At 37.9% G+C, this 26,677-nt stretch overlaps 2 protein-coding genes across 2 annotated transcripts in view; both read right to left on the bottom strand.

Moving 5' to 3' along the window:
• Positions 1 to 267: 267 nt before the first annotated feature.
• pmela (premelanosome protein a) lies at positions 268 to 11,499 on the bottom strand. The gene is made up of 12 exons (XM_077204371.1): positions 11,385 to 11,499; positions 9,694 to 9,789; positions 8,306 to 8,452; positions 7,843 to 7,983; positions 7,348 to 7,509; positions 6,584 to 6,904; positions 5,778 to 6,449; positions 5,497 to 5,673; positions 4,333 to 4,435; positions 1,723 to 1,931; positions 1,537 to 1,624; positions 268 to 1,431 (listed from the first exon to the last, which is right to left on the bottom strand). Exons 1-12 carry the CDS (start codon positions 11,452 to 11,454, stop codon positions 1,281 to 1,283), a joined length of 2,337 nt encoding a protein of 778 aa, XP_077060486.1. The 5' UTR covers positions 11,455 to 11,499; the 3' UTR covers positions 268 to 1,280.
• A 3,818-nt stretch (positions 11,500 to 15,317) lies between these two features.
• timeless (timeless circadian clock) overlaps positions 15,318 to 26,677 on the bottom strand; it is a 59,999-nt gene continuing 48,639 nt past the window's right edge. The window contains exons 27-31 of the mRNA XM_077204380.1: positions 25,316 to 25,434; positions 24,891 to 25,134; positions 22,377 to 22,419; positions 22,195 to 22,271; positions 15,318 to 15,971 (exon numbers count right to left, since the gene is read on the bottom strand). Coding sequence (XP_077060495.1) covers positions 15,838 to 15,971; positions 22,195 to 22,271; positions 22,377 to 22,419; positions 24,891 to 25,134; positions 25,316 to 25,434 — 617 coding nt within the window. The 3' untranslated portion in view covers positions 15,318 to 15,837. The remainder of the gene's footprint in view (positions 15,972 to 22,194; positions 22,272 to 22,376; positions 22,420 to 24,890; positions 25,135 to 25,315; positions 25,435 to 26,677) is intronic.

Here is a 26,677-nt window from a genome sequence, read left to right as displayed (position 1 = left end):
TCACTGCTATCACTACAAGTAGGATAGTTTAGCAAGTATATGAGGTAATTAAATAATAACGGTTAAGAAAGGTAACAAAGGGGGTGGAGCCAAGACAGATGAGCACATGACCCACATTAACAACATAACTAAACAAACGGGCGGTTTGTTCGGCGGTTATGTGCCCACACGAAACACAAGAGACAAGACAGAAGAGCACATGGCAGATGAACACCAAGCCGAGTCATATACACAAACAAAGACCAGCAAGCAAGACATAACCGCACATAAGTGACAGGACATGTTTTTATTTAGGGATGATAAGTCATTAATGTGGCCATTATCCATTATAACATCAGACCTCTTGGGTCGATATCAAACAACACATGGTATGTTGAAAATGCAAATTATATTAATAAATAATTTACAATAAAATAAGAGTATAATAATAATGGCATGCTAGTTATACAGAGGTAATTGGGGAAAAAACATACTATTTTTTTAACTTAATAGTTAAATGTTAGTATCAATTTAATTCATAAAAAATTCTTAATGTTGAATAAATGCTGAACATGATCTAAGGTTTTCTTTTAGTTGAAGAGATTATTTGAAGAACAGCTGACAATGTGTACATGGTCTGTAATAACCTGACTATTATCTGATTATTTTAAACAAGACAAAATCCTTTACCTGGGTTACTTATAGAATGATTACCTTTATATTCCCTATAATACTGAAAGACACTCCTGCCCTGTTATCCACATTACTGTTAGGTAAAGGGTGGGTGCACTTTGGTTTTGTTAGAGAGCGAAGATTAGTTTGGGTGTCCGAAGACTATTCTTTTAATTACATTTTTTTTCTTTTTGCTTGTCAATGTAGTTGGTTATGAGTGAGTTAGTCTTGTATTATTTGTATTTGTTGGCCGCCCACATCCATCCCACCCCTCCATATGTGAATCCTTACCATTTTTTTTATATTTTTTACAATCTTCTGTAAATAATGCATGTAAACTATTGGCCTTTTGCTCTGCACTTATAGTATGTTTTAGATAGTGAGTGTTACAAAATCTTGATCGACAGCTAGTGTTGAAACAAATACTGTAGGGAAGTAAGTCAGATTATTGCAGCCCAATTGCATTGACAGGAAAAATCTGCAACTGTTTTTTATGACGACATATCTGCAACAATGTGAGGCATGTTACATATGACATTTTTTGTTTGTTTTTACAGTGCAATGAGGTCCTCACTGTTTATTTAATTCTCGTGTTGAGAGATTGTACAGACTATACTTGAAGCTTTCCTTCACACCACCCGTCCCAGCAGGAGTGGACGGCTCTCTGCAGTGGATCTCCGGCTCAGAAGACTCCACAGCATTAAAGACACTGAGCTTCTTCCAGAACTGAAACTGCTGCTGGTATCATCTTCTCTCAGTGGATGGTACTCCTTAAACCGCCTGCATACAAACATACTTGAAGGCTTACTGTCATTACTTCATTTTAACTATAGGCAGCATACAATAACATATTTGATTTTGGTGAAATGTGTATTGGTGCCTTACCTGTATGTAAAAGCAATGGCCCCCACAGCACAAATAAAAACCAGGACTCCCAGTATTGCTCCTGCCGTATTCCTAGGTGAATTTGTGTCTACGGTTTAAACAAGAGAGGTTGTGAGGTTCTAGGGCAGGTTCAGGAAAAGAAATGTTTATTATTTTAGATATGCTTTGAATTTAAATGACACTTGCCTATTGCCACGCTGAGCATTGCACTGGTTACAGCCAAGCTGACGTCATTGGTCAGAGACACATTGATGCAGAAGGTGCCAGAGTTGTTGAAGAACTGTCGCAGCACTATCTGACACTCAGGGGCTGGAGTCACGTCATTACACTGCAGGCTCTGGACAGGACTCGTGCAGTCGGCGTCAGACACCACGGTGCACACTTGACTAGGCAGGCTGAGGAGCAAATATAACTAAATTAACTTCATTCACTTGAATAAGGGGTAGGGAATGTGAATATTTTAAGCTTTGATATTGAGGATGCTGTGTATGGTTAGATGTATAGATGTAATTGTTTTGTGATTGTATGGCGAGACCAAAGACCAATTTCAGCTAAGGCTGAACAATAAAGTACAACAACAACAATTATATTTCATGTTCGACCACTGTCATCATTATAACCAGTTTAAAGTCACCATGAAATCCAAAATGGCAAATCTTATTTTTTTAATGAGAATTACATTATTCTATGAATATAATTATATTTTTTTATTCATGTGCCCTCGTAATCTTTAATCAAAACAACTTCCCTCCCTCTCTTCTCTGATGATGTTTACACTGCCGTGAGGGTGAGGCTGACGGTCACTCACATGAGATCCACCAATAGCAAACCCCAAACATCCAATCAATTCCCCACAGACAAAATCAAGTTCCGCCCTACATTTTCTTTTCTTGTTCCAGAAGACTTTTCATTCGGAGATACATCACCATAGCCACAGCCATATCATCCTGCAGCCTGAGCAAATGTTTGTGCTCTGTTTCTGTTTGATATAATTGTAAATATATTTATTCAAATACTGATATTGTGGTCTATAACCCCTCCCCGAACCTTCCGCTGTCCTGTTTCTTGCTCTCTCATTGGCTGTCGGTCATCGCCGATGTAGTTTTCAGTCAGAACACATTCACACAGCAGGATTTTGAATCGCCGATAGGTCCAGATATTTAGCATGCCAAATATCTCACGGGCGTCGGCAGCTCGTGGCGATTATCTCAGATCTTTGATCAGTTACACTGCGTGATTGTCACTCGTGTGAACAATGACCGATTTGCCTATGATTTCGGGATTTGTCGGCGAGTGAAAATCGGGGCTAAATTCGTGCAGTGTAAACTCGGCATAAGCAGGGTAGAGCCTAGTCAGTACCTGGATGGGAGACTCCTGGAAAACAAGGTTTCTGCTGGAAGAGGTGTAGGGTGTGTTCACACTTGGCATGTTTGGTTGGATTAAAACTAACTCTGGTGTGATTGCTTTGTTAAAACGGCTCATTTGAATAAGCGTAAATGCTGTCATCTGAACCCTGGTGCACCAAACAAGTGGATCGAGATGCTTAAAAGATGGGTCTCGCTCTGCTTCCAAACGAACTCTTGTGTGGTTGTCCATGTGCGGGACTGAAATATGAACACAACACGGACCAAAGACATATAAACAAACCAAAAACAGGACGTGATGTCACAAGATGTGACACTAAAAAAGACAGAATGCTCAAGCATACCTGTCTTTTCTCATCATAGTCGTGATGTTGCCCATCACAGTTCTATACAGGAATCAGAACCGCGTCTCCTCGCAGCAGATCTTGGTTTGTCTGTGTGTGTGACGGTGTGTCCTGCCGCTGTTTTGACTCCTTTACACATTTTATAAGCTCCTCACGAGTTCTCAGCTTGTCAAAATACCATCATATGTTGGCTACACACATACAGCGAACGCATTTATCCCAGCTCACAGCATTGTTTTGGATGTTCGGTCACGAAATATACGTGAAAAAAGCCAACCAATCAGCTTGTGAACATATCCCTATGTCTTTAGGTTTGTGTTAGGACTGTGTTGAAAGGCCAATGTGAACGCTAAACAGACCAGAACTAAATGTTTTTCGCTTATTCTGGACTAAAAAAACTGAACTACATGTGTGAACACACCCTTAGTGTGGTCTGTGTGGGTCATAATGCCCCAATATGATGACGGGAACACTATAGCGTAACAATCCATCGGATGTCCATCGGATGAGACGTTAGATCCTGACTCTCTATGGTCATTAAAAAACACTTCTCGTAAAGAGTAGGGGTGTAACCCTGGTGTCTTGGACAAATTCCTTCCATTGGCCCTTCTAATAATCTGCATCCTATGAATTTCTCTACCATTCTCTCATCTCCACCTATAGCTGGTGTGTGCTGGTATAGCTGGTGTGTGCTGGTATAGCTGGTGTGTACTGGTATAGCTGGTGTGTACTGGTATAGCTGGTGTGTGCTGGTATAGCTGGTGTGTGCTGGTATAGCTGGTGTGTGCACACAAAAAGTATTCTCGTTGCTTCATAACATTAAGGTCGAACCACTGTAGTCATATGGACTATTTTAAAGGTGTCTTTACTACCTTTCTGGCCCTTGAAAGTTGCAATGATGTTGCTGCCTATGTGGTGTCAGAAACCTGTCGGATTTCATCAAAAAGATCTTAATTCGTGTTCCAAAGACCCAAGGTCTTATGGGTTTGAACGACATGAGGGTGAGAAATGAATGACAGATAAAACAGCTCTGAACAGTAAAGCCGATATACAGTCTATGAAATAAATGACAGAGAATTAATATTTACCTTCCCTGACATGTGACTGTTAGGTCCACAGCATTTTGCTCCAGCTCTGTGGCCATGACCACCACATTATTCACCTCCACAATTTCAACACTCTCTATACCCTCTGAAGGGGGAAAACATACATGTAAAGAACATTAAACACATTTGTAGACATGTTTTGTGCTTTTACACAGTTTGATTTACATTTACACAAGTCTATACACTAAAGTTGAGGTAGAAGTAGGTAAACACTTTATTTTAAGGTGATGTATTACAAGTTACTACATGTGCTTACTATAGTAATAACAGTAAATAATGCATTATTACAAGTAACTAATCCTAAACCAATCCCTAACCGTAACTCTATTGTAAGTACATGTACTGTAGTTAATTTCTAAATTTCATAATCATTTGTTAAAAAAACAGTATTCATTACTTCAATGAGCTCATTATATCTGCATTAAATTATTACATTTTTTAAAGTAATACTTTTCTTTTTATCTAACTGTGACTTTGTATAATTACATTTCTGAAACACTTAACTTAGACAGTTACCTTTGATAACAGACCACTCTAAATTATAATATATACGCATCGACTTTCTGTAAAGCTGCTTTGAAATGATGTGTATTGTGAAAAGCGCTATACAAATAAACGTGAATTGAAATTGAATTGAATTAGTTATTATTACTCAGTACCTATTTTGAGTAAGTACAATGTAACTACCTAAATCGCCTTAAGATAAAGTATAACCTAGAAGTGATCTGTGTGCTACTTTTTGTCAGTCAATTAAAGGTTTCATCATAATATATGTGAAAGTCTGTTCTGTTCTTGATACAGTGGTCATAGCGTACACACCTCTCTGCATGGTGACATTTTGTATGTCTCTTATCTTTTATCTTAGATAAGAGATACATTAGTAGTTAACAGTGTGTTAACATGGTCTTTATACTGCTACACAATTTCTGTTGTCATTAGATGAGGTTATGGGTGAAACCCTTTTGACAATTAAGGCAGGCCAGTAATGCTGTAGTGAAGCAAAGTTCAAGTTGGCTGGAATTTAAAGATCAACTGAGTCTTTTTTTAAAATTTTTTAGCATGTTTCCTCTCTGGGAACAATGATGCCCAAAATATTCATTTTCAAGTGTAATAGTATTGATTAGTGATAAAAAAGAAAGTACTCACGAATAACTGTAAGAGTTGTAGAGAAGGAGCCATAACGATAAATCACACAGTTTGTTTCTGCTGGCATTTCTGGTGCTTGCCGCTTGGCAATGATTAGAGCTGCCTGTGTTTCTTCAGTTCCTGCCACCGGTTCAGCTTCTGATTCACTCACTGCTGCCTCAGGTATGCTAGTTACACCTGCAATTACAGCACCAATGGGAATAGTTTAAATATACAATGCAATTTATTGGTTATGGACTTCTTTATAAAGTTATGGTCATCATCTATATGAAGTTTCTCACCAGTGATGGCTTCGGTTGCAGGTATAACAGATGCTACAACTTCAGTGGCCACTGCCTCAGGAATGATGATGATTGCTGCACCAGGCGGTGCCACTGTTTCTACAACTGTCTGAACAGAGGTTGTGTCATCTACATCAGCAGGGGTTTCTGGGAGAACCGTCGCTGCCAGATTTATGTCAACAGCTACAGCTGTGTCTTCAGCAACCTCCTGAGCAACATTATCTAAGTCAGCTGCTGTATCAGTTGCTGCTACTGGCAAATCATTGGCTGCCACAGTGACATCAGCTGCTGCTGGCAAATCATTGGCTGCCACAGTGACATCAGCTGCTGCTGGCAAATCATTGGCTGCCACAGTGACATCAGCTGCTGCTGGCAAATCGTTGGCTGCCACAGTGACATCAGCTGCTGCTGGCAAATCATTGGCTGCCACAGTGACATCAGCTGCTACTGCCAAATCATTGGCTGCCACAGTGACATCAGCTGCTACTGGCAAATCATTGGCTGCAACAGTGACATCAGCTGCTACTGGCAAATCATTGGCTGCAACAGTGACATCAGCTGCTACTGCCAAATCATTGGCTGCTACAGTGACGACATCATCTGCCACTGGTATGACATCAGCCGGCTGAGGAGAAACAGTCAGCACAATGCTTTCCACTGCTGTAGTATCATCTGGCAAAAAGGAAAAGGCACCAACTGATGAATGCTTTGGGAATGTCATTCTAAAATCTCTTCAAAACACTTTTTGGAATAAGAACTGTTCTTGAAATTACATGAAATATGAAGTTTAAATATAAAAATTCTACCTGTGACAGGAACAGGAGGTACAACAGTGGCAGCTGGAGTTGGATTGATCTGACAACCGTTTGAGATGGCTGCCATCAAAACCACCTGTGGTCTGAAGGAACCAGTTGAGAGGTATGTGTGGGTAATGGTAGTTTCTCGAGAGATTAGAGTTCCACTATTGTCACCGAAATCCCAGTTGAAGCTGACGTCTGATCCACTGAGATACTGGCTCGGGTCATGCACATTAATGCTAAAGGACACAGCTCTGTTCTGGATAAAGCTTTGGTCACCCTGGTTGATGTCACCAACCTGAGATAATGTCACTGCGAAAGGAATCTGGTCTAGAATAGAAGAGGAAATTTCATTAGGGGCTTGCAGGAATATGCTCAGTGAATGCCAACATTGGTTTACTCTCCAGGTGAACAAACCAGGCTTAATGTTTTTTAAGTACATGGATGATAAGAGGATCCCTAGACTCAAAAATAAAAGCTCTTTATTGGCATCTATGGTGCCATAAAGAAATTTCATGGAATCTTTCCATTCCACAAAAGGTTCTTTATAGTGGAAAAAGGTTCTTTAGATTATTTCGATGTTCTTCACACTAAGAAAAAATGGTTTCTCTAAGAACTATTCACCGAAAAGTTCTTTGGGGAAGTTTGGTTCCCCATAGGAGAACCAATGGGAAAAAAAAATATTTTATGGCATCGCTTTATAAAAGTCTTTAGGAATTTTTATTTTTAATTAAGTGTAGATAAATGTGAAACTACTTTTTCAAACTACTTACCAGTGATGGAGAACTGGGTAGATGCATAACCAAGGGGAATGAACTTGTCTTTGCCACGGCAGTGATAAATTACCACTTCCATGGAATAAGAACCAAGAGGCACATTGTCTGTTTCAATGGTCAGTAGAGAGGAGGGACCATCAGCCACCTGCCAATATTTTCCTGAAAGAGAGAAACCATGAAAAGAGTAAAAAAATAAATAAAAAATATCAACCAATAATCAAACCAAGCTATCCCTAAAGTCAAAGAGAAATTATTTTAAATTAAAGGACAGATAAGAAAGTTGTAAAAGTCCATAATTCTAACTCTTAAAGGGATAGTTCACCAAAAAAAAAAAAAAAAAATTATCAAATTATTTTTGGGTGAACTAACCCTTTAAGTCTTCATAAGTTGTTGATCCAGGACTGTGTTTTACTTGCATACGTCAATCCATCTCTCCACTATGTTTGTATATTTGAGACTAGAATAAGACTACGGGTTCAAACGTGCTCTTACCCAACATCTTCCACACATAGATGAAGCGGGGCTTTATGTTAGAGGTCTTATTGAAGGGTGTCCTGTCAGGAAAGACACCTGTCCATTGTTGAGGCATGTTGGACTCAGGGTATACAGTCTGGCCCATAGTATATGATGTTCCTAAAAGACACATTTAATTCATTTTAGGTGTATATGTATATATATATATATATATATATATATATATATATATATATAAATATATATAAATATATCTCATGTTCCTAAAACAAGATTTAAGAATCACATGGCAGCACTTCTTTCATCTGCTTTATTTACAGGCAATAACAAGTGGTGTTTACATAAAACATACATATTTTTCTTTACATAAAATATATAAAACCTTAATATTGGTTTACACAATTTCTATCCATGGCAGTGCAGGAATAAAATATTACATAGTGTAAAGTATTGTATCCAGGAAGCTTGGATAACTACGTACCATTAATGGTACAGTTTCTCGCCCACACCACCTGTCCATCAGGAAGTGCTGTCTGGTTCTGAGGAAAACCAACATCAATGTTGAAAGTGGTTTTGGCTCCTGTCAGTGTTGGAGAATCACTTCTGACTTTAAATGTCACCTCTCCGCCTATCACAAAAAAAGGTTTTGCAGACACATTTTAAAAGAAAGGTAGGAGGTATAGCATTTCTTCTTCCAAAAAACCTAAGAGAGTAAATAATAGCAATGAATAATTTCCACATGTAGCATATCCTTCTCTATTCATATGCAAACATGGTGTAAAAATAATTATTTTCCCCCATTGACATTTGAAAATAGCTTAAGCTCAGTGCCTTATGCTCAGAATTCAGGAAAAACAAAATATGTGTTGACAAATATAAACATAAAACATAAAAACAGACGTCACACTAGGCAAACTGTGTTAATTTAAGAACGCTATGCAAACTTACTACTTTTAAATAATTTGTAAGTGCTACGACAGCGGAAAGATGTATGGTCAAAAGTTATTTTAATTTGAACTGGTGAGCCGATCTGTGTTCCTCTATTGCTATTTATAGCACCAAATGAACATGAATGAACATCAGAAGGTATGTTGAAAGATACAGTAAAGCATACTGAAATGTGTCATGTCTCATGTAGTCGCTCAATGAGTGTTTCAACTGACGAAAGACAGCGACAAAAACTTGTGAAAAATTACATTTATATAGATCAGTGTGAACAATGTCACAAAGCCAACCAATGACAATATAGCATGTTAGTTAGCTATGGACTCTAGAGAACAACATTTTGCTAAATATACGCACTAATACTATATTGCATATTTATTAATTATATATTACAATAATATTTATACTGTACCTGATATTTGGCCAAATTAACGATATTGAATCAAAGATCGGTATCGAATCGCAAGCTTATGAATCGAATCACCATTTCGAATCGCTCCAAGTCACGAATGAATTGTCCACTGATTCAGGTTCATTAAAAATAATCAGCTTGTTCACGGACACCACTATCATGTCTTTCAAAATAACAAGGAACGACATGTTTTTATGAAATGTTGAGTAAAAAGTACAACATTATTGTAGTGAAGTGAAAGTTAAATGAAAAAAAAAAAACACTGATCAAGTCTAGATAGGCTACTACAAAAATTTATGAGGCTAACAAAGTAAAAATACTTTGTTACTGTCCACCACTGCTTATGCTTTAACACTTTCATAATGCGTGCAAATCACTGAACAATAAACCGAAATGAAGGGTGAATTAAGTGAATTAAGTGTGTGTGTGTGTGTGTGTGTGTGTGTGTGTGTGTGTGTGTGTGTGTGTGTGTGTGTGTGTGTGTGTGTGTGTGTGTGTGTGTGCTCAAATACCTTTCCAACAATCTCTGAATCTGGGATCTCCATCCCTCCAGACCGGATACATTTTCGAATTCCATGAACGATAGTGTGCAAAGCGAGTTCTGGATTCTAGAAGAACGATGGAAAGAAATAGTGAAGATCATCTAATTTCTGAAAGAGCTAATTTCTCATTGCTGAAATTAAAATAAGTTTCCAAATCAGTAATTAATAAAGTAAGTAGTAATTTATTTGTTCAAATCAAAACCTGTTCATGGGGAAACTCCAGATTTTGTGATTTTTCATTCTCCTAACAGACCCGATTATTAAAAAAACATTAGATGTGCGAAGTACACATTTTTCTTAATTTAATTCCCTTATACTTCCTATACTTCAACTTTATAAGCAGCCCTACAAACACTAAAAGGATGCATTAGGTAAATACAGACGACAGTCTTGGAATAGATTTTTCAGAATTTATTTTTCTTTAATACGTTCATAAGCTAAACTAAGTAAATAAGTTATTTCAGTTGCTTAAGGTTGGCTTAAGTTCAAAAAGACTGAAGAGAAAAGGTCTGAGATGAAAAAGCACAAGAATGTGAGGGTTGGCAAAGAGAGTCACACGACCTCTGCAATCCCATTCAATCCTTTTCATGTGACTTTCAGCTGAGGGTCCCAGTGTAATCCTAAGATCCCGCAGAGCTCCGACGTCTCACTGATCACATTGTATGTCTAGACGTTCATCTGAACGTGTAAGCAATTATATGCACATTTCTTGCCTTTAGATTTTATTCATTTGGCAGATGTTTTTATTCAAATCACTCTTAGGAAATCGAAGCCTTGGGCTGGTGCTGCTAGCGCCATGCTTTACCACCTGACATCACACTCCAACACTATGGGTAATAAAATCAAAGAATGGTCAATTATAAAAAAGTGAAGGTCAATCGCTCTAAAAGTGAGCCTCGCAACAGGTCGCTTTAAAAACATTGGCCATATTGGTCATTCAAGTACACTGAAAAAAAAAGTTTATAAAAATTTGCTAGGAAATTTCAAACAGTTACAAAGAAACGGTAAGAGTTGCAATGATTGTTCATTAGTAAATGTTACATGGGAGGTCTGATGTATAAAGTTTTTAAGATTGCTTAAAATGTGCTTTTCTACATCCATCGCTCAACGTCAGACTGTGATCAAAGGCCTTGTGGCAATTGATTGAAATACAAATTGTAAAAATTAAAATATTGCAACCAATTTCCAGTTGAGGGTCTAACACAAATACTCTTTGAGTGATTGTCTTTAAAGGGACAGTTCACCCAAAAATGAAGATTCTGTCCTAATTTACTCACCCCTCAAGTTACTCCAAACCTGTATGAGTTTCTTTCTTCTGCTGAACACAAAAGAAGATATTTTGAAGAACGTTGGTATCGCGACAGTTTACGGTAGCCATTGACTTCTACTGTATATTTTTTCGTCTTTTACAAAATTCAATGGCTACTGTCAACAAAATTCTTTAAAATATCTTATTTTGTGTTCAGCAGAAGAAAGAAACTCATTCAGGTTTGGCACAACTTGAAGATGAGTAAATTATGAATTTTTCTTTTTCATTTTTGTGTGACCTATCCCTTTAATCTATTTCATGCTTTCAATTTTTGTCCATTCCTATTATGATTCCTATTAACATTTTCCATCTCAGGACGTGTATTTAGTATAAACAGAAGAGAAATACTCACGTGAAAGTGCTCCTGAGGAGAATGTCAGAATGAGAAAGATGAGAGGCGTCCACATGATCGCTGTATGCATTGATGACTACAACACCACAGTCACTGATCCAGCTTTATACTCTAGAGACCCATGAGGAGTCTTGCACATTCTTCAACACCGGCACCCAAAACCAAACCCCCAACGTATATGACATCATAGACGTGTGAATAACAGGCTCCTCCCACACCCTCAAGGAATCCTTTGAAGAATGTAGCTAAGGAATATTTTACAAATGAATCATTACAATTAGTCTCTTCAAACAATTGATGAAGAAAAATGTTAAATTCAGCAGGGAGATGATTCCCATGCAGGCTCTGTTCCTCTGGATATTGCTAATTTTATGAAATGGGAAAAAATATACATAATAATAAAGATTCTTAAACTTGGGTGTCCCCCTTAACCTGTATTCACTCCAAATATTAGCATGCAGGGGGTATAAAAAATCAATACATGCCTGTTAAAATCTGGCCTTTTTGAGATGTAGAAAAATCAATCAAATAAAATCATATCAGATCTTTTTCCATTTTAATGTAATATTCAAGTAACAAGTAAACAAAAGTTTTAAGGAAAGGAAGAACTAATAGTACCTGGTTGCATAAGTGTTCATACCCTTTAATAATGGAACTCTGGAATTAACCGATCACATCCGAACTTCTACTGAAAAGTTATTATTTTATTATTATACTACGGCACTGTTGAATGCTTGAATATGATTGGTTGACAAACGTTCTAAGGAGTGCCACTATTTTCAGGGAAACGCACGGCTAAAGTAGTTCCTGGTCTTGACTGCATTACAGGTTCATATTTACATTTATTCATTTAACAGAGACTTTTATGCGAAGCGCCTTAGATATCACTTCACCAAATGATTTCAGTTATTTCAAAGGTCCTTAAAGCCGACAACAGCAAAAGAACCAAAACCCACAAACACAATGACTGAGAAAATACATATAGTAAACAATAGGATAAAACGAGAAATTAATTCCATGTTTTTTGCCACAAAATTACATTTTATTATTTACGGAAAGCGCACACTCTATTCCGCTCTATCTCCAACTCAAACACATACACATATAGTATGGACACACACTCGCACAGAAACCTGTTGTCAGAGCTTCTCTGATGATTTTAATCAGTAAAATAGTTTAACAATTTAAAAGCTACATGAGATTTCTCACTAGCAAGGTAATACTGTTGCTTTTCTTGAAGCAGGCAAACTTAAAGGTTTGCTATTATAGAGAAGCTGAGCCGAACACTGTTGAGAGACACACAGACTCAGGTAATTTACACACACTTAATCTCTCTCTCTCTCTCTCTCTCTCTCTCTCTCTCTCTCTTATAACTGCATTAGTCTACTATCAGTGGCTCAAGCCTTCGTTGCTAGCACTAAAATAACGTTTTGGAATTAGCAACAGACACTTAGGATGACATGCTTAAGAAATTAGTCCCACAAACAAGAGCGTTTTAAGGACAAAAACCTGACAAATGTCTTTAAATCCATCGTCTGAACAATGTTTTGAGGTCTGGTAACCATTGAATAAGCAGAATAATTGATTGCAGGCCGTTGAATTATTAGAAAATAATGCACACCCAAGGTGTATTTCAGTTATTTCAAAGGTTCTTACAGTCTACTGACACACATATAGGATCAAAACGACAAATTAATTCCATGTTTTTTGCCACAAAACTACATTTTATTATGCATGGAAAGCGGATACTCTCACAAATGTCTTTAAATACATCGTCTGAACAATGTCTTCAGGTGAGGTTACCGAATATTATTGTTTGATGATACTGATTATCCCCAAATTCAAAATCAGCTGTTTCTGTATGATTTTTTAGGCCATCATCAACAAGACAATGGGGCACAAGGACATTCCAAAGAACAAAACCTGCAGGCCTCCATTAAAAATCTGAAGATGAAGAGGAATTTCATATTTCATCATGATATTAACCTCAAATCTAAGTCAGAGCCCAGAACTAAATCCAATGAAAAAAACTCAAAGAGGTCTGTACTCAAGAGATCCCTCACAATTTAATCATCCTGGAACTGTTTAGCAAGGAAGAGTGCGAAAAAACATGCAAATCCAGATGTGCTAAGATAATAGACTCTTACGCAAAAAGAACGACTGCTGTATTAGAAACAAAAGTTGTTTCAACCAAGTATTAGTTAAGGGACACACGCTGCAACTAACCCGCATATTTTTCTTTGGTTTTCCTTAAAATATTGTATTTGTTTGTTACTTGAATTTAAATATTCACAACAAAGGTGGGAATTGATCTAACCATGATTTATTTTTTATGAATAGACATACAATAGATATTCCTTAATTTCATTGAGATTTTCTACGGTCAACATCACTGCTAAATATTATGGATTTTTAAATGTCTTTTTGCATCCTTTCAATGAAGTTCTTCATCTTGTGATCATGTATGGATCCTGTGAGAAAAAAAGTCCATTCATTTTCTGTGAACGAGGACAAGAAAGAAGATGATCTTCCTGGAGCATCGTGTCTGAGGATCATGCTTGTTGGGTCATATCTGTTAATATAACCCAGAGCTGGGATGATGGAGTCACAAGATGAGAGTATACGCACAACTCTGTCAATGATGCTCTTTCACTATTGTTCTTTCCTCATGTCTTTACCTTCTTAACATTCTTCAGTTGGTATTAGTGTAATAGTGAAACAATCTTTGTGTTGTTATTCTTAGAGGCGTCTTTTCAAAGGAATCTTAATTGAGTTATTAGAATTTTTTATTACATTTCTACTGCAAAGTCATTACATTTAACTGCTGCAATGTATACTGAGAGATATCATTGATTATTCCTACTATACTAGTACTTTTTTTTTTTAAATATATTTCTCATTGTTATAAGTGTAAGGTGTCTCACTAATTAAAACAATAGATTCAACTGACCAGCTTTTTAGTGCGTTGAGGGAGACATTTAAGTTTGACACCAGACTTGTGAAGTTTGATCTCTTTTCAAAGATGACACTGAGCAAATTATTGAAGTGAAAAAAAAAGTTTAAAAAAGTGAACTTAAAAGTTACAGAATTTTACGTTTATTGTTATGAGAAATGCAAAAAAACCCCCAATATTTTCCATTTTTATATGAAATATTTTCGAAAACACGTTTTACTCTAAAACGGCAAAAAAATTAAAGCCATAAATCTAAACAAGTTGTGTTCCAAATTTGAGTTTAACACCTCAAAAAAATGAGCTTTCAGAAAGATTTTGTTTGGCCGCAGTACCAAAAGTTTCCACTAGATGAAATTCGTCTCCTATTAATTTTCAATGCGCTCAATTTAGACCACAAGGAGCACAACTTTTTTTCATGACCATTTAACCTTTTCGAATCATGTCCATGATTGTTTTTGTTCACATAGCAAGTGCCAAAACCTTTACCAAGTTTCGTACCATTCCGATGAAGTAAAAAAATAAAATAAAAACGTAAAATATTTTGGACAAAAATGACCGAAGAGCACCAGAAGGCTACAGTTACGGACATTGGTTACAACATAAATTGAGCTCCTTACGCCAAAGTGCCAACTTAACGGTAGGTACAGCCTCTGATGGTTTCATTGTCTTTATGCTAACATTAAAAATGTACATTTGAATTTGTTTTGTAATGAGACTATTTCATGAGATAAAAGTATACAGTGTATAGATGGCATGAACATGCAGGGTTACAGTGTACAACATCAGGCCCTTCTGAAAGTTTTTGTCCAGGCTCTCGTCATTTCTAGGCTGGACTATTGCTTGAAAAGTGGGGAAATGCTAAGCTGAAATGAAATTACTTTATTTCTCTTAGTTGGAGTGGTTGTGAAATCAATTTATAGACATCATATCGAAGCCGTCTCATTTAACTGTCCAAACATACAAATATGCAAAGTCTTAGATATAATCAAGCTGATAATTTAATACAGAAACTTTTATTAACATACAAAGAGTGTTACCTTATAATAGCAAAATTTCCTTTTGTATAAGGATAAGTCATGTGACAATTATGAACACTGCGCCAAAGCCTATAGAAATGCTGCGTTTAATGGCGTACATTTTCAATCGACATCAAGTAACATCAATGACATTCAAATGACACCAATTTTTGTTTTGCAGACACTAAAATAGAAGAAGAAAATATTAGAAATTCTACCAAAAAAGTGAGAATGATGGTGTATCAGGTTCAAATATCATACAACAAAAAAGCATGTAAAATGTAAAACAACTTTGTAAATGACAATCAGAGGAAAAACAATTCTGAAAATAGTAAAACACCTCAAATATGATCAACATTTTTTTTTTGGCACAGTTTCAGGAAAAAGGGTAGATTGAGGACTTGGTAATAGTTAACATTTCAAACGAAAGAGAGAGAGAAGAGAGAAAGCAGCAAATGATGATAGTACTGCACTGTTAATATGTCTAGTTATCTTGGTCCTCTTCATCACTCAACACTCTCTTATATCTGCGCTTCGCTGGCGCTGCAGGACTCTCACGCTCTGAATCCAGGCTTCGGTCAAACTTACTCCTGGATAACGGATCCACATCTGAAATATCTGTGACACAGACAAAAGATAGTCACCAACATGCATGGGGGGAATTCTCTGTGCTTTTCCTGTGGGGATAAATAATATCCATCAACTGATTTGGCTCAAATTCAAGACAAAAATAGATTCAATTATTGCAATCTGACAGGCCAATAAAAATGCAACATGAAATGGCGTGTATTGATCAACTCAAAATGGCGCTAAAACTACTTTCCTCAAGCTCTATTTGCAGTATTGACATGACAAGACAAACTCTTTTCCCTAGCCATGACTGCGTACACGTTCTCCTTTCACTTCCTTTTTCCCAGTGCACATTTAAAACCACAATTGCCAAAATGCGATTAATTTTGCTAATTTGTTTACCACTAGCGCAGGCTGATGATGTTTTATTCTTCTATTTTAACTAGCCTATGATTCAATAGGTGTCATCACCATAGTCTACATACATGTCGTACACAAGTTTATTAGATCCGTGTCGTACAGTGTGTTTGTAATGATCTTATAGGATTGCTGAAATCACACATTAAGCATAAACTGATCAACACAGCTAGATTTCTCATGTAAACACATTAACCTGCGTTCCATGGGCTTTTTGAAGAGCGCATGTGTGATATGTGACAGGAAAGCGTCCTTAATGTGGATTTAAGCACATCCACACAGTATGTAGAGGAGGAGGAAATATACTGAGTCTTTCTTGACCCAAGAAATGATAAAAATGTGTTCTCTTCTCATACAGCCCGAATGGAAGGGGTAAAATCAAAAGTGGAAGGGTCTGTGAGCTGACATTTTGGAATATTACTCATTGGGTTTAATGCTTTATTTAACATCACAACAGGCACAACACATGGAATACTCTGAGTAAAGGCTAATTTATACTTCTGCGTCGGACCTACGCCGGAGCCTCTACGCCATAGACTACGCATTGGTTTTAATTTATACTTCTGCGTCGGACCGACGCCGGAGCCTCTACGCCATAGACTACGCATTGGTTTTAATTTATACTTCTGCGTCGGACCTCCGTCGGAGCCTCTACGCCATAGACTACGCATAGGTTTTAATTTATACTTCTGCGTCGGACCTCCGTCGGAGCCTCTACGCCATAGACTACGCATTGGTTTTAATTTATACTTCTGCGTCGGACCTCCGTCGGAGCCTCTACGCCATAGACTACGCATTGGTTTTAATTTATACTTCTGCGTCGGACCTCCGCCGGAGCCTCTACGCCATAGACTACGCATTGGTTTTAATTTATACTTCTGCGTCGGACCTCCGTCGGAGCCTCTACGCCATAGACTACGCATTGGTTTTAATTTATACTTCTGCGTCGGACCTCCGCCGGAGCCTCTACGCCATCGACTACGCATTGGTTTTAATTTATACTTCTGCGTCGGACCTCCGTCGGAGCCTCTACGCCATAGACTACGCATTGGTTTTAATTTATACTTCTGCGTCGGACCTCCGCCGGAGCCTCTACGCCATAGACTACGCATTGGTTTTAATTTATACTTCTGCGTCGGACCTCCGCCGGAGCCTCTACGCCATAGACTACGCATTGGTTTTAATTTATACTTCTGCGTCGGACCTCCGCTGGAGCCTCTACGCCATAGACTACGCATTGGTTTTAATTTATACTTCTGCGTCGGACCTACGCCGGAGCCTCTACGCCATAGACTACGCATTGGTTTTAATTTATACTTCTGCGTCGGACCTCCGCCGGAGCCTCTACGCCATAGACTACGCATTGGTTTTAATTTATACTTCTGCGTCGGACCTCCGCCGGAGCCTCTACGCCATAGACTACGCATTGGTTTTAATTTATACTTCTGCGTCGGACCTCCGCTGGAGCCTCTACGCCATAGACTACGCATTGGTTTTAATTTATACTTCTGCGTCGGACCTCCGCCGGAGCCTCTACGCCATAGACTACGCATTGGTTTTAATTTATACTTCTGCGTCGGACCTCCGCCGGAGCCTCTACGCCATAGACTACGCATTGGTTTTAATTTATACTTCTGCGTCGGACCTCCGCCGGAGCCTCTACGCCATAGACTACGCATTGGTTTTAATTTATACTTCTGCGTCGGACCTCCGCCGGAGCCTCTACGCCATAGACTACGCATTGGTTTTAATTTATACTTCTGCGTCGGACCTACGCCGGAGCCTCTACGCCATAGACTACGCATTGGTTTTAATTTATACTTCTGCGTCGGACCTCCGCCGGAGCCTCTACGCCATAGACTACGCATTGGTTTTAATTTATACTTCTGCGTCGGACCTCCGCCGGAGCCTCTACGCCATAGACTACGCATTGGTTTTAATTTATACTTCTGCGTCGGACCTCCGCTGGAGCCTCTACGCCATAGACTACGCATTGGTTTTAATTTATACTTCTGCGTCGGACCTACGCCGGAGCCTCTACGCCATAGACTACGCATTGGTTTTAATTTATACTTCTGCGTCGGACCTCCGCCGGAGCCTCTACGCCATAGACTACGCATTGGTTTTAATTTATACTTCTGCGTCGGACCTCCGCCGGAGCCTCTACGCCATAGACTACGCATTGGTTTTAATTTATACTTCTGCGTCGGACCTACGCCGGAGCCTCTACGCCATAGACTACGCATTGGTTTTAATTTATACTTCTGCGTCGGACCTCCGCCGGACCCTCTACGCCATAGACTACGCATTGGTTTTAATTTATACTTCTGCGTCGGACCTCCGCCGGAGCCTCTACGCCATAGACTACGCATTGGTTTTAATTTATACTTCTGCGTCGGACCTCCGTCGGAGCCTCTACGCCATAGACTACGCATTGGTTTTAATTTATACTTCTGCGTCGGACCTCCGCCGGAGCCTCTACGCCATAGACTACGCATTGGTTTTAATTTATACTTCTGCGTCGGACCTCCGTCGGAGCCTCTACGCCATAGACTACGCATTGGTTTTAATTTATACTTCTACGTCATTGTCCGCGTTGACGCACGCAGAGGGAGCGGTTTGAGCAGACCAATCACAGCGCTTGCGTCTGCATAGAATTGACACGTTGTTACATTTTTGGAGAGGTGCACGTCAGGGTACGCCGGAGGGTCGTAGGCTGCGCTACACACAGCCTACGACGTAGAATATAATAACAGTTATATTCAGGGTTCCCACACCTTGGTTAATTTCAAATTCAAGGACCTTTCAAGGACTTTCCAGGTCCAATACCCTCAAATTCAAGAGCTTAATGTGGGGACACATTTCAAGAAAGAGCAAGGTTACATCGTGTTACCTTGTAAGATACATTGTTACAAAAAAAGCTTTTTTTTTGCATTTATTTTTGGCCATCTGACAGAGATCTGATATTTCATATCTCGTATTTCTGTTTTGCATAAAACTGAAGAATATTTGGTACATCATATACTGTATTCTAAAATGATCTGATATTAACTTTTGCATGGATTTTATTGAAAAGAGCTTAGGCTCGTGTAAACAGAAGTTTTAAGATGAATATGCTTAAGTTTTTCTTGCCTAGTGGGTTTACATTATCTTAACAAGCATTCTTTGTAATCTTCTTTGATGAGCCAATTATCTTGAAACTTGCATTTTCCAGGCATCACGTTTCAGCGGTTTCAGCCTATTTTTGCAATGTTTCACGGTGTGTCTGTGAAACTTGAGGTACCAAGAAACACTTAAAAGGAGTAACACTTTAAAATGAAAATTAGCCCATGATTTACTCTCCCTCAAGCCATCCTAGGTGTATATGACATTCTTCTTTCAGACGAATGCAATCAGAGTTTTATCGAGCAGAGTTATATTAATAGATGGATAAAAATATCTCCACATGGCTCCGGGGGTTAATAAAGGCCTTCTGAAGCAAAGCGATGAGTTTGTGTAAGAAAAATATTTATATTTAAAGCTTTATAAAGTAAAATAACTAGCTTCCAGCCAAACTAACACACGGTTTCGACTTAAGTGTAAAGTGCAACGTGCATTACTCGCATAAGTTGCCCTTTACACTTGTGGAATTTGTATGTTCTGCTGATATTTACACTATGCCATGACACACTACGCTACTTCTGACGTCATGAGTTGCGCAAGTTGTCCATTAAACGCAAGTAGACTGCATATGGCCGTTTGGCCGGAAGCAAGAATTCTACTTTGTAACTTGTTAAATATGAATATTTGTCTGACACAAACTCATGGCTTGGCTTCAGAAAGCCTTTATTAACCCCCCGGAGCAGTGTGGAGCACTTTTATAATAGATCGATGCACATTTTTGAGCTTCAATCTGGTGGTTGAAATAGATGCAATCCACTGCCATTATAAAGCTTGGAAGCGTCAGGGTGTTTATTAATATAACTCTGATTGTATTCGTCTGAAAGAAGAATGTCTGTCACGGCCTTGCCTGGCTCCTCCTCCTGGCTGTGTGTTGTGTCTGTCTCAACCATCGATCGGTAAATATGCGTTTTTTTTGTTTTCCATTTCTCAATTGGGTTTGAGTAGTTATATTGAATGTAGGCCGTTTTGATTAATGTGCCAAATTTGTAAACTGTATTCGGATCCTACGGTGATCCGGCGCAGTAAGGTTGATTGGGCATTTAACGCATGGTTATTGGGAAAGACAAACGCGGATCAGTTTAATTAGGTTTGGATTTTTTTTTTTTTTTGCAGTACGTCGGTGTGGGAAAAAAAATGTGTTCGTTTGTGCCTGGGGTTGTTTAAATACAGCCAGGTTATAGTATTAGGGGGTGGTTCATTGGTTTGTAGGTGCGGGCCTTCGCTGCAGTGTTTGCGAGACAAAAATTATTAATAACTAATTGATGGTGTAGCCAATGGAGCTTTGCGAACCCCCTGCTAAGCGCTTAACGCTTGTTTGTTATTTTAGTTGATTGTTTTTGTGCTATACCCTGGGCTGAGGGCACAGTCATGGATGCCTGCTTTAACGGCATTTTGTCGGGGAAGTTAGGTGCCGCTGATATCGTGTATTAAAAATCTCTGTTCTTGGGGTATGCATGAAGGAGATCGATGTGTGCAGGGTAGCTCCGTTTGTCTTTGTCTTGTAGCTGCAGTGTGGTGGCCTCACTTACATTGATAAATGTGCCACAAAAAAAAAAAAAGATGTGTAAATATCTGCAAAATGGCAGAGTAAATAAATGGATACTTTGGATAATTTTGTCGCTGCTCCATCAGATCAGGTTTTAGATACGTTGACTAAGGAGCAGTTGTGTGACGTTAGTGAACATTATAATTTTGACTTGGGCTTGAAGAAAAATGCGAAATTGGCACTTATTCATTGCTTATATTTTTTTGTCAAAGCCAACTTCATTACTGGCTGTACAAAGTTTATTCTGTTAAAATTCTATTAATTTAATAAATCTAGTACATTACTATTCCGTGTGTGGCCTTTCCCTACTCTGTTGCTTGCTTTGAGCCAGGCTCGTAACAGTCATATACACCTAGGATGGCTTGAGGGCGAGTAAATCATGAGCTAATTTTCATTTTAAAGTGAACTAATCCTTTAACGCATCACGTAAATGTGTTTAACTAACATAAATCAAGCAAGCTGGTATGCATAGGCCAAAGTGTTGGCAAAATAACACATTAGCAGACAGAATAATCTGGATTTTTTTCCAGAAAACTTCTTGCACAAAATAAATTCAAGCATTCAAGGACCCGTATCTATTATGTATATTTTCAAAAGCTTTCCAGGGCCTTGAATTTTTTTTCAGATTCACAAACTTTCAAGTATTTCAAGGACCCGTGGGAACCCTGTATATTGGTCAGCTTCATTCACTGCTGTCTATGAAATACATCTACAGAGATTAATAATTACAGATAAACTGCTGCATGAAACTGCTCTAGATGTTTTTATTTATTTGAAGTACATTTAAAAATTTCACAAACAGCTTAAAAGACGTATCTTACATTTAGTTTAAAAAGTATTAAAATCATATGAGTCACTGCATTTACCACTGTAGGGCATTATGTGAAAGACTTTTTAAAGACGCGCAGTAACCCTGTTTTCATACCCCTTTATTCACAAAAATCTAGATCATACCCCATTATGACAAAGCAAAAAGCAAATTTGTGGTAACTCTGCAAATCGTGAAATCTTTATTTTCCACACCACTCAAACTTTTGTTTTGTTTTCTATTTGCATATGCATAACATACATCTAATTATGAAAAAAAATATATCAGAGACTCATTCATTGCAGAAAATCTAGATAAGCTTTAGAGATGCTCATTACCTCTCTGATCATCATCATCATCATCATCATCCAACACTCTGCTTCTCTTCTTTGAGATTCTCTTCTCTATACGATCACTGGAACACAAATCAACACATTTAGTTTAAGAAACTCATCAAATGTTTGGCGTAAACCTTCACAAGCTTTGTCACTAAAGAGTTTCCATCAAAACTGGCACTAACCTTGGTTCCACAGAATCAGAACTGCCTTCGCATGATGGAGAGTCTTATAAAGAAAGGGAAAACCAGTTACATTGATTAATTGGCAATTACCAAGTAAATACTTCATGATAGTTATTATAGTTAAATCGCACAGTCAATACACTTTCAATTATATAATGGCATACCATTTGATTAAATATAGCATTCCAGGGATGTTTTCAGGCAAAGTAGTTTAAAAGGTCATACGCAGAGTTAGAAAGTACTACAAAGTAAAATTTATTTTAATATTTTGACCAATAGGTTGTGTATCGTTTGAATTTTAGCATTTCGATTCCGATACTGACTATCGATTCCAATTCTTATTGATTCCCAGTTTCGATTCCAAATATGGTAAAAATAAAAATAAAGTCAAACATAAATATTTATTCTGACTTTTTACAAAACATTCTGTTGCAGCTGAAAACCATAAACAAAAATCAGCAACCTAAAGAACTAATATCTAATAAACTAGACTAACAAATTTCAAACATTATTGAAGAAAAGTATAGTCAGTAATACAATACAACAAATAAGCAATCGCACAAATAAATAAAACTAAAGAAATTGAAAGTGTAAAATTACTACATGATTTTCTTTTTATAAATAAAATATAGATTCAAGATATTCAGTCAAGATTAGGGAGTGATTTTCTTTTTCTTTTCTTCTTTGATGAACATTAATGACACATGAAACTTTATACAAGTTTCATACGTTTAGGAAGTTATAAGCAAAGAAATTGCACACGTTTATTCAGGGCGTGAAAAAAAGCTTTTGCTTTTCTTTTTTCTTTTTTTTTTTTGCCAGTGATGGTCTAACAATGACCAGGACCAAATTTGGTGAAGATCTAACAGAAGAGTATTGGTAATTAATTTTGCCTATAATAAAAGAAATGAAAAATAACTTTATTTGTGGGGCGCTAGAGCAGTGGTTCTCAAAGTGGGGTCCGCGGACCCCTGGGGGTCCGTGAACGATAGCCAGGGGGTCCGCGAAATAATTTATAACAGCCTACCGTTTTTCCATGACTATAAGTCATGTTTTCTTTATCATCTGAAAACTTGCTATTTATTCCAAAGTGACTTATCGGCCTAATGCATTTAATGTCAAATAATAAAAAAGTATGCTTTTAAAGGTTTCTATAGATAGATAATCTATCTATATTTCTTATGCCTGTGCGTCAAGTATTCGCTGTGTTCTGGTCGTTTTTTGGGCACGCGCGCCAGAAGGAGACAGAGACGGCAGAACCGGCATCCTGTTGTTTTTTTTTATTTTTAAAAGGCATGACATTTTGTAGTCATTTTTAATGTACACACAAATAAAAAATTGACATTTTGCCGTTTTGAATGATGTACTCTTATCTGTATGACCATAAATAAGAGTATTCCTTTGTTTCCACTGCATAGGAAACAATCCAAGTGTTCGCGCCTGCGTCTCGCGTGCGCGCACAATAGGCTATGTCAATTCTAGCACTGCTAATTTTACATCAAAACCTATTCATTATCAAAATAAAATACTCACCGAACTTATAAAAAGTTCTGCTTAATTTAATTTGTCTGTTGTGCACTATGAAGGCAGTGACGGTCAATCATTATACCGTCGACTTGCTGTTGTTCCAATCTCATTTCTCCACATGTGAAGATGCTGATACGTGCAGGTCTGGACCTCTGTAATTTTTTTAATGTGTAGCCTATTATATAATGAAAGTTTTGAAATAATTGCCTAATATAAACTCTAATTTGGCGCTGCAAGGATATTAAACATCGCGATGATAAACTGACCTTCTCATCTGAGTGGTTTCAGCAGACTACCCGCGCTCGTCAATGTCAAAATGCGCATTTCCGCATGACGCTTCAGTTATTCGGTCATAAAGTGTGAGATAAGATGTAGGCTAAACAAGATCTAGACACGTGTGAAATTAATGTGGGAAAAAATAAATACTCTGAACCCCAAGTGAATTTACACAAACTGAGAAAGTCAAAAAGCATTACTTTGTTCCCCGCTCTCCCAGCTACAGGTCAAGAGAAGCATACTGTGTCCAGGATGAAATTAACATTATTTTTTTTTTAGCTAATTACAGTGGATATAAGCTCAATTTAACAACACAATCTGGACCCCCTAGCAAGATCACTTTTGGCACCTCAGTACACTATTTAGAAAACCCTGCATACGACCCTGGGTGAAGACTATTTGTGTCAAAACATTTCATTAAGCGCTCCCACATTAACTTTGGGCTCAGTCACTGTTATAAATATGAGGGGGTCCTTGGAAATATTTTTCCCCCGTAAGGGGTCCCTGGCTCCAAAATGTTTGAGAACCCCTGCGCTAGAGGGTTTAAGATAAAGATTTGCTATTGCACATGCTCTATCTGTGTGCTCACACAGAACTTGACTTCAAGAGTGAAAGACGGCAAATTAACAGATAACTGCATTCACACCTTCAGTGCTTGGCCTCTAAAGATGATGATCAACATTGGCTTCATTGAAAATGCATCACACTCACCCTTTGATTCAACAGAGGTGCGTTTCCTCTGGCGAGACAATAGCAAAGCTCTCAGTGCTTGAGCTCTCAGCTCTTGGTTATCCTCATCATCCTCCTCCTCCTCCTCCTCCATCTCAACAGCCCGACTGGTGTCCTGGTTTCCTTCGGGATCCCCTTCAGCTTCTGTCTCAGCCGGGTCCAGAGACACTGCGAGTTTCCTCAGCTGATCCACACTCAGACTGGGAGAAATCCTCCAGAAAGACTCCTGATGAATGCAGATCGACAGCAGCTTTACAGCACTACAGGTATAGTGTTTTCAAATAATCACTATTATATAATTTATATATAATTATTATATTATTACACTATTATTTCAAATAATCACTATTATACAAATACGGAAGAAACAGACAAGAGGCCGAGAATAAGAGACAAAGAAGCCCAACCTGTCCGTCTGAGGGTGGCCGGATGCCAACTGTGCGCAGAAGTTTTTGGAAAGCCCTGTTCTCCATGGCATCCTCGTTCTCCTCTGTCAGAGGAACCAGTGCCACAGGATGAGAAACACCTGGAGATGCAATATTTTAAATGATTAAACAGCTTAGGCCTACAGTAATATTGTTGAAGTGTTTGTTGTTGCTAGAACGATTGTTTTGTGTAATGGATTATTAACTAATAAACAGGTATGATTTTAAAATGGTTTCTTCTCAAATCAATATTTAATGTCCGTCATTATTTATTTTGTGAAAAGTCATGTAATAAGTGGTACAACTGTACATTATCCTGTCTGGTTTTCTTCACTTAATAACATTTTTCAACTCAAATCAATATTTTGTCTAATTATTTAGAGTATGTGGCAAGTAGCCATGTAATAAGTGGGATAATGAACATCCAGCTGGTTTATATTGAATCTGACAGCAGTCACATTGCAAAGTAAATTTCATAAATTTTCTGTAAATTAGGACTTTTTATTTATGAATAATGTTTTCAAAACACTGATTTATATAACACTGAGATAGGAAGGACTTATAAACAATATTAAAAACTTGATTTTGTCTTTATGCGTTTATATGTTTTTAATATGCTTTAAGACAAACCATGCGCAAATGTATCAGTCAACACCATTGCTGAGTATTTTCTCCTTAAAACTGCAGTGAACCAAGGACAGCCTCAAACATTTCTACCGTCACAAACGCGTAACCAATCCCGTCAACATGTGGGGCGGGGCTTTTCCCGTCATTACTTCTAAGGATGCTGATTGTTAGAAGGCAGCTGTCTGACTGAGATGGCGAACAGGAACATGGTTTGTGTAATATTAGCAACACATTATTAGCTGTTTGGTAAAGTATTCAATTCAAAAGCTAATCATATCAATTACTGTTATGTTTCGACTTTTATTCAAATAATGAATGGATTATATAAAGCCCACAAGGAGCGTTCCCTTTACAACCTCTAAAAAGCTGTCACTCATTCATTTCGATCTCACAAACCTCCGTTATAATCAATGAAGCTGCCTACACTGCACAATGAATTTTTTTGTATTGTCTACACACTTTGTTAATGAGAGGATTTGCAAACTCCGGTGTTTGACCGGTGACTAGATTCTGACTAATTTAAACGCTTCAGATTGGCCACTGCGTTCAAACAGGTCTGTGATTGGCTACATTGCTCACCGCTGCAAAACACATTGTAAATAGAAACATTTGATGTTATCCAGAGCGCAAACGTTAAACGTTAGTCGACTAGAAGAGGCCAAGTCGACCAAAATTTTATTAGTAAAAAAAAAACCCCCAAAAAAAACTACAGGAAAT

This window comes from Siphateles boraxobius, unplaced genomic scaffold, assembly GCF_051911475.1.
Source record: "Siphateles boraxobius isolate OS27281-9 unplaced genomic scaffold, OSU_SipBor_1 5, whole genome shotgun sequence".
Classification (NCBI taxonomy): domain Eukaryota; kingdom Metazoa; phylum Chordata; class Actinopteri; order Cypriniformes; family Leuciscidae; genus Siphateles; species Siphateles boraxobius.
This window is presented reverse-complemented; position numbering and strand designations above follow the sequence as displayed.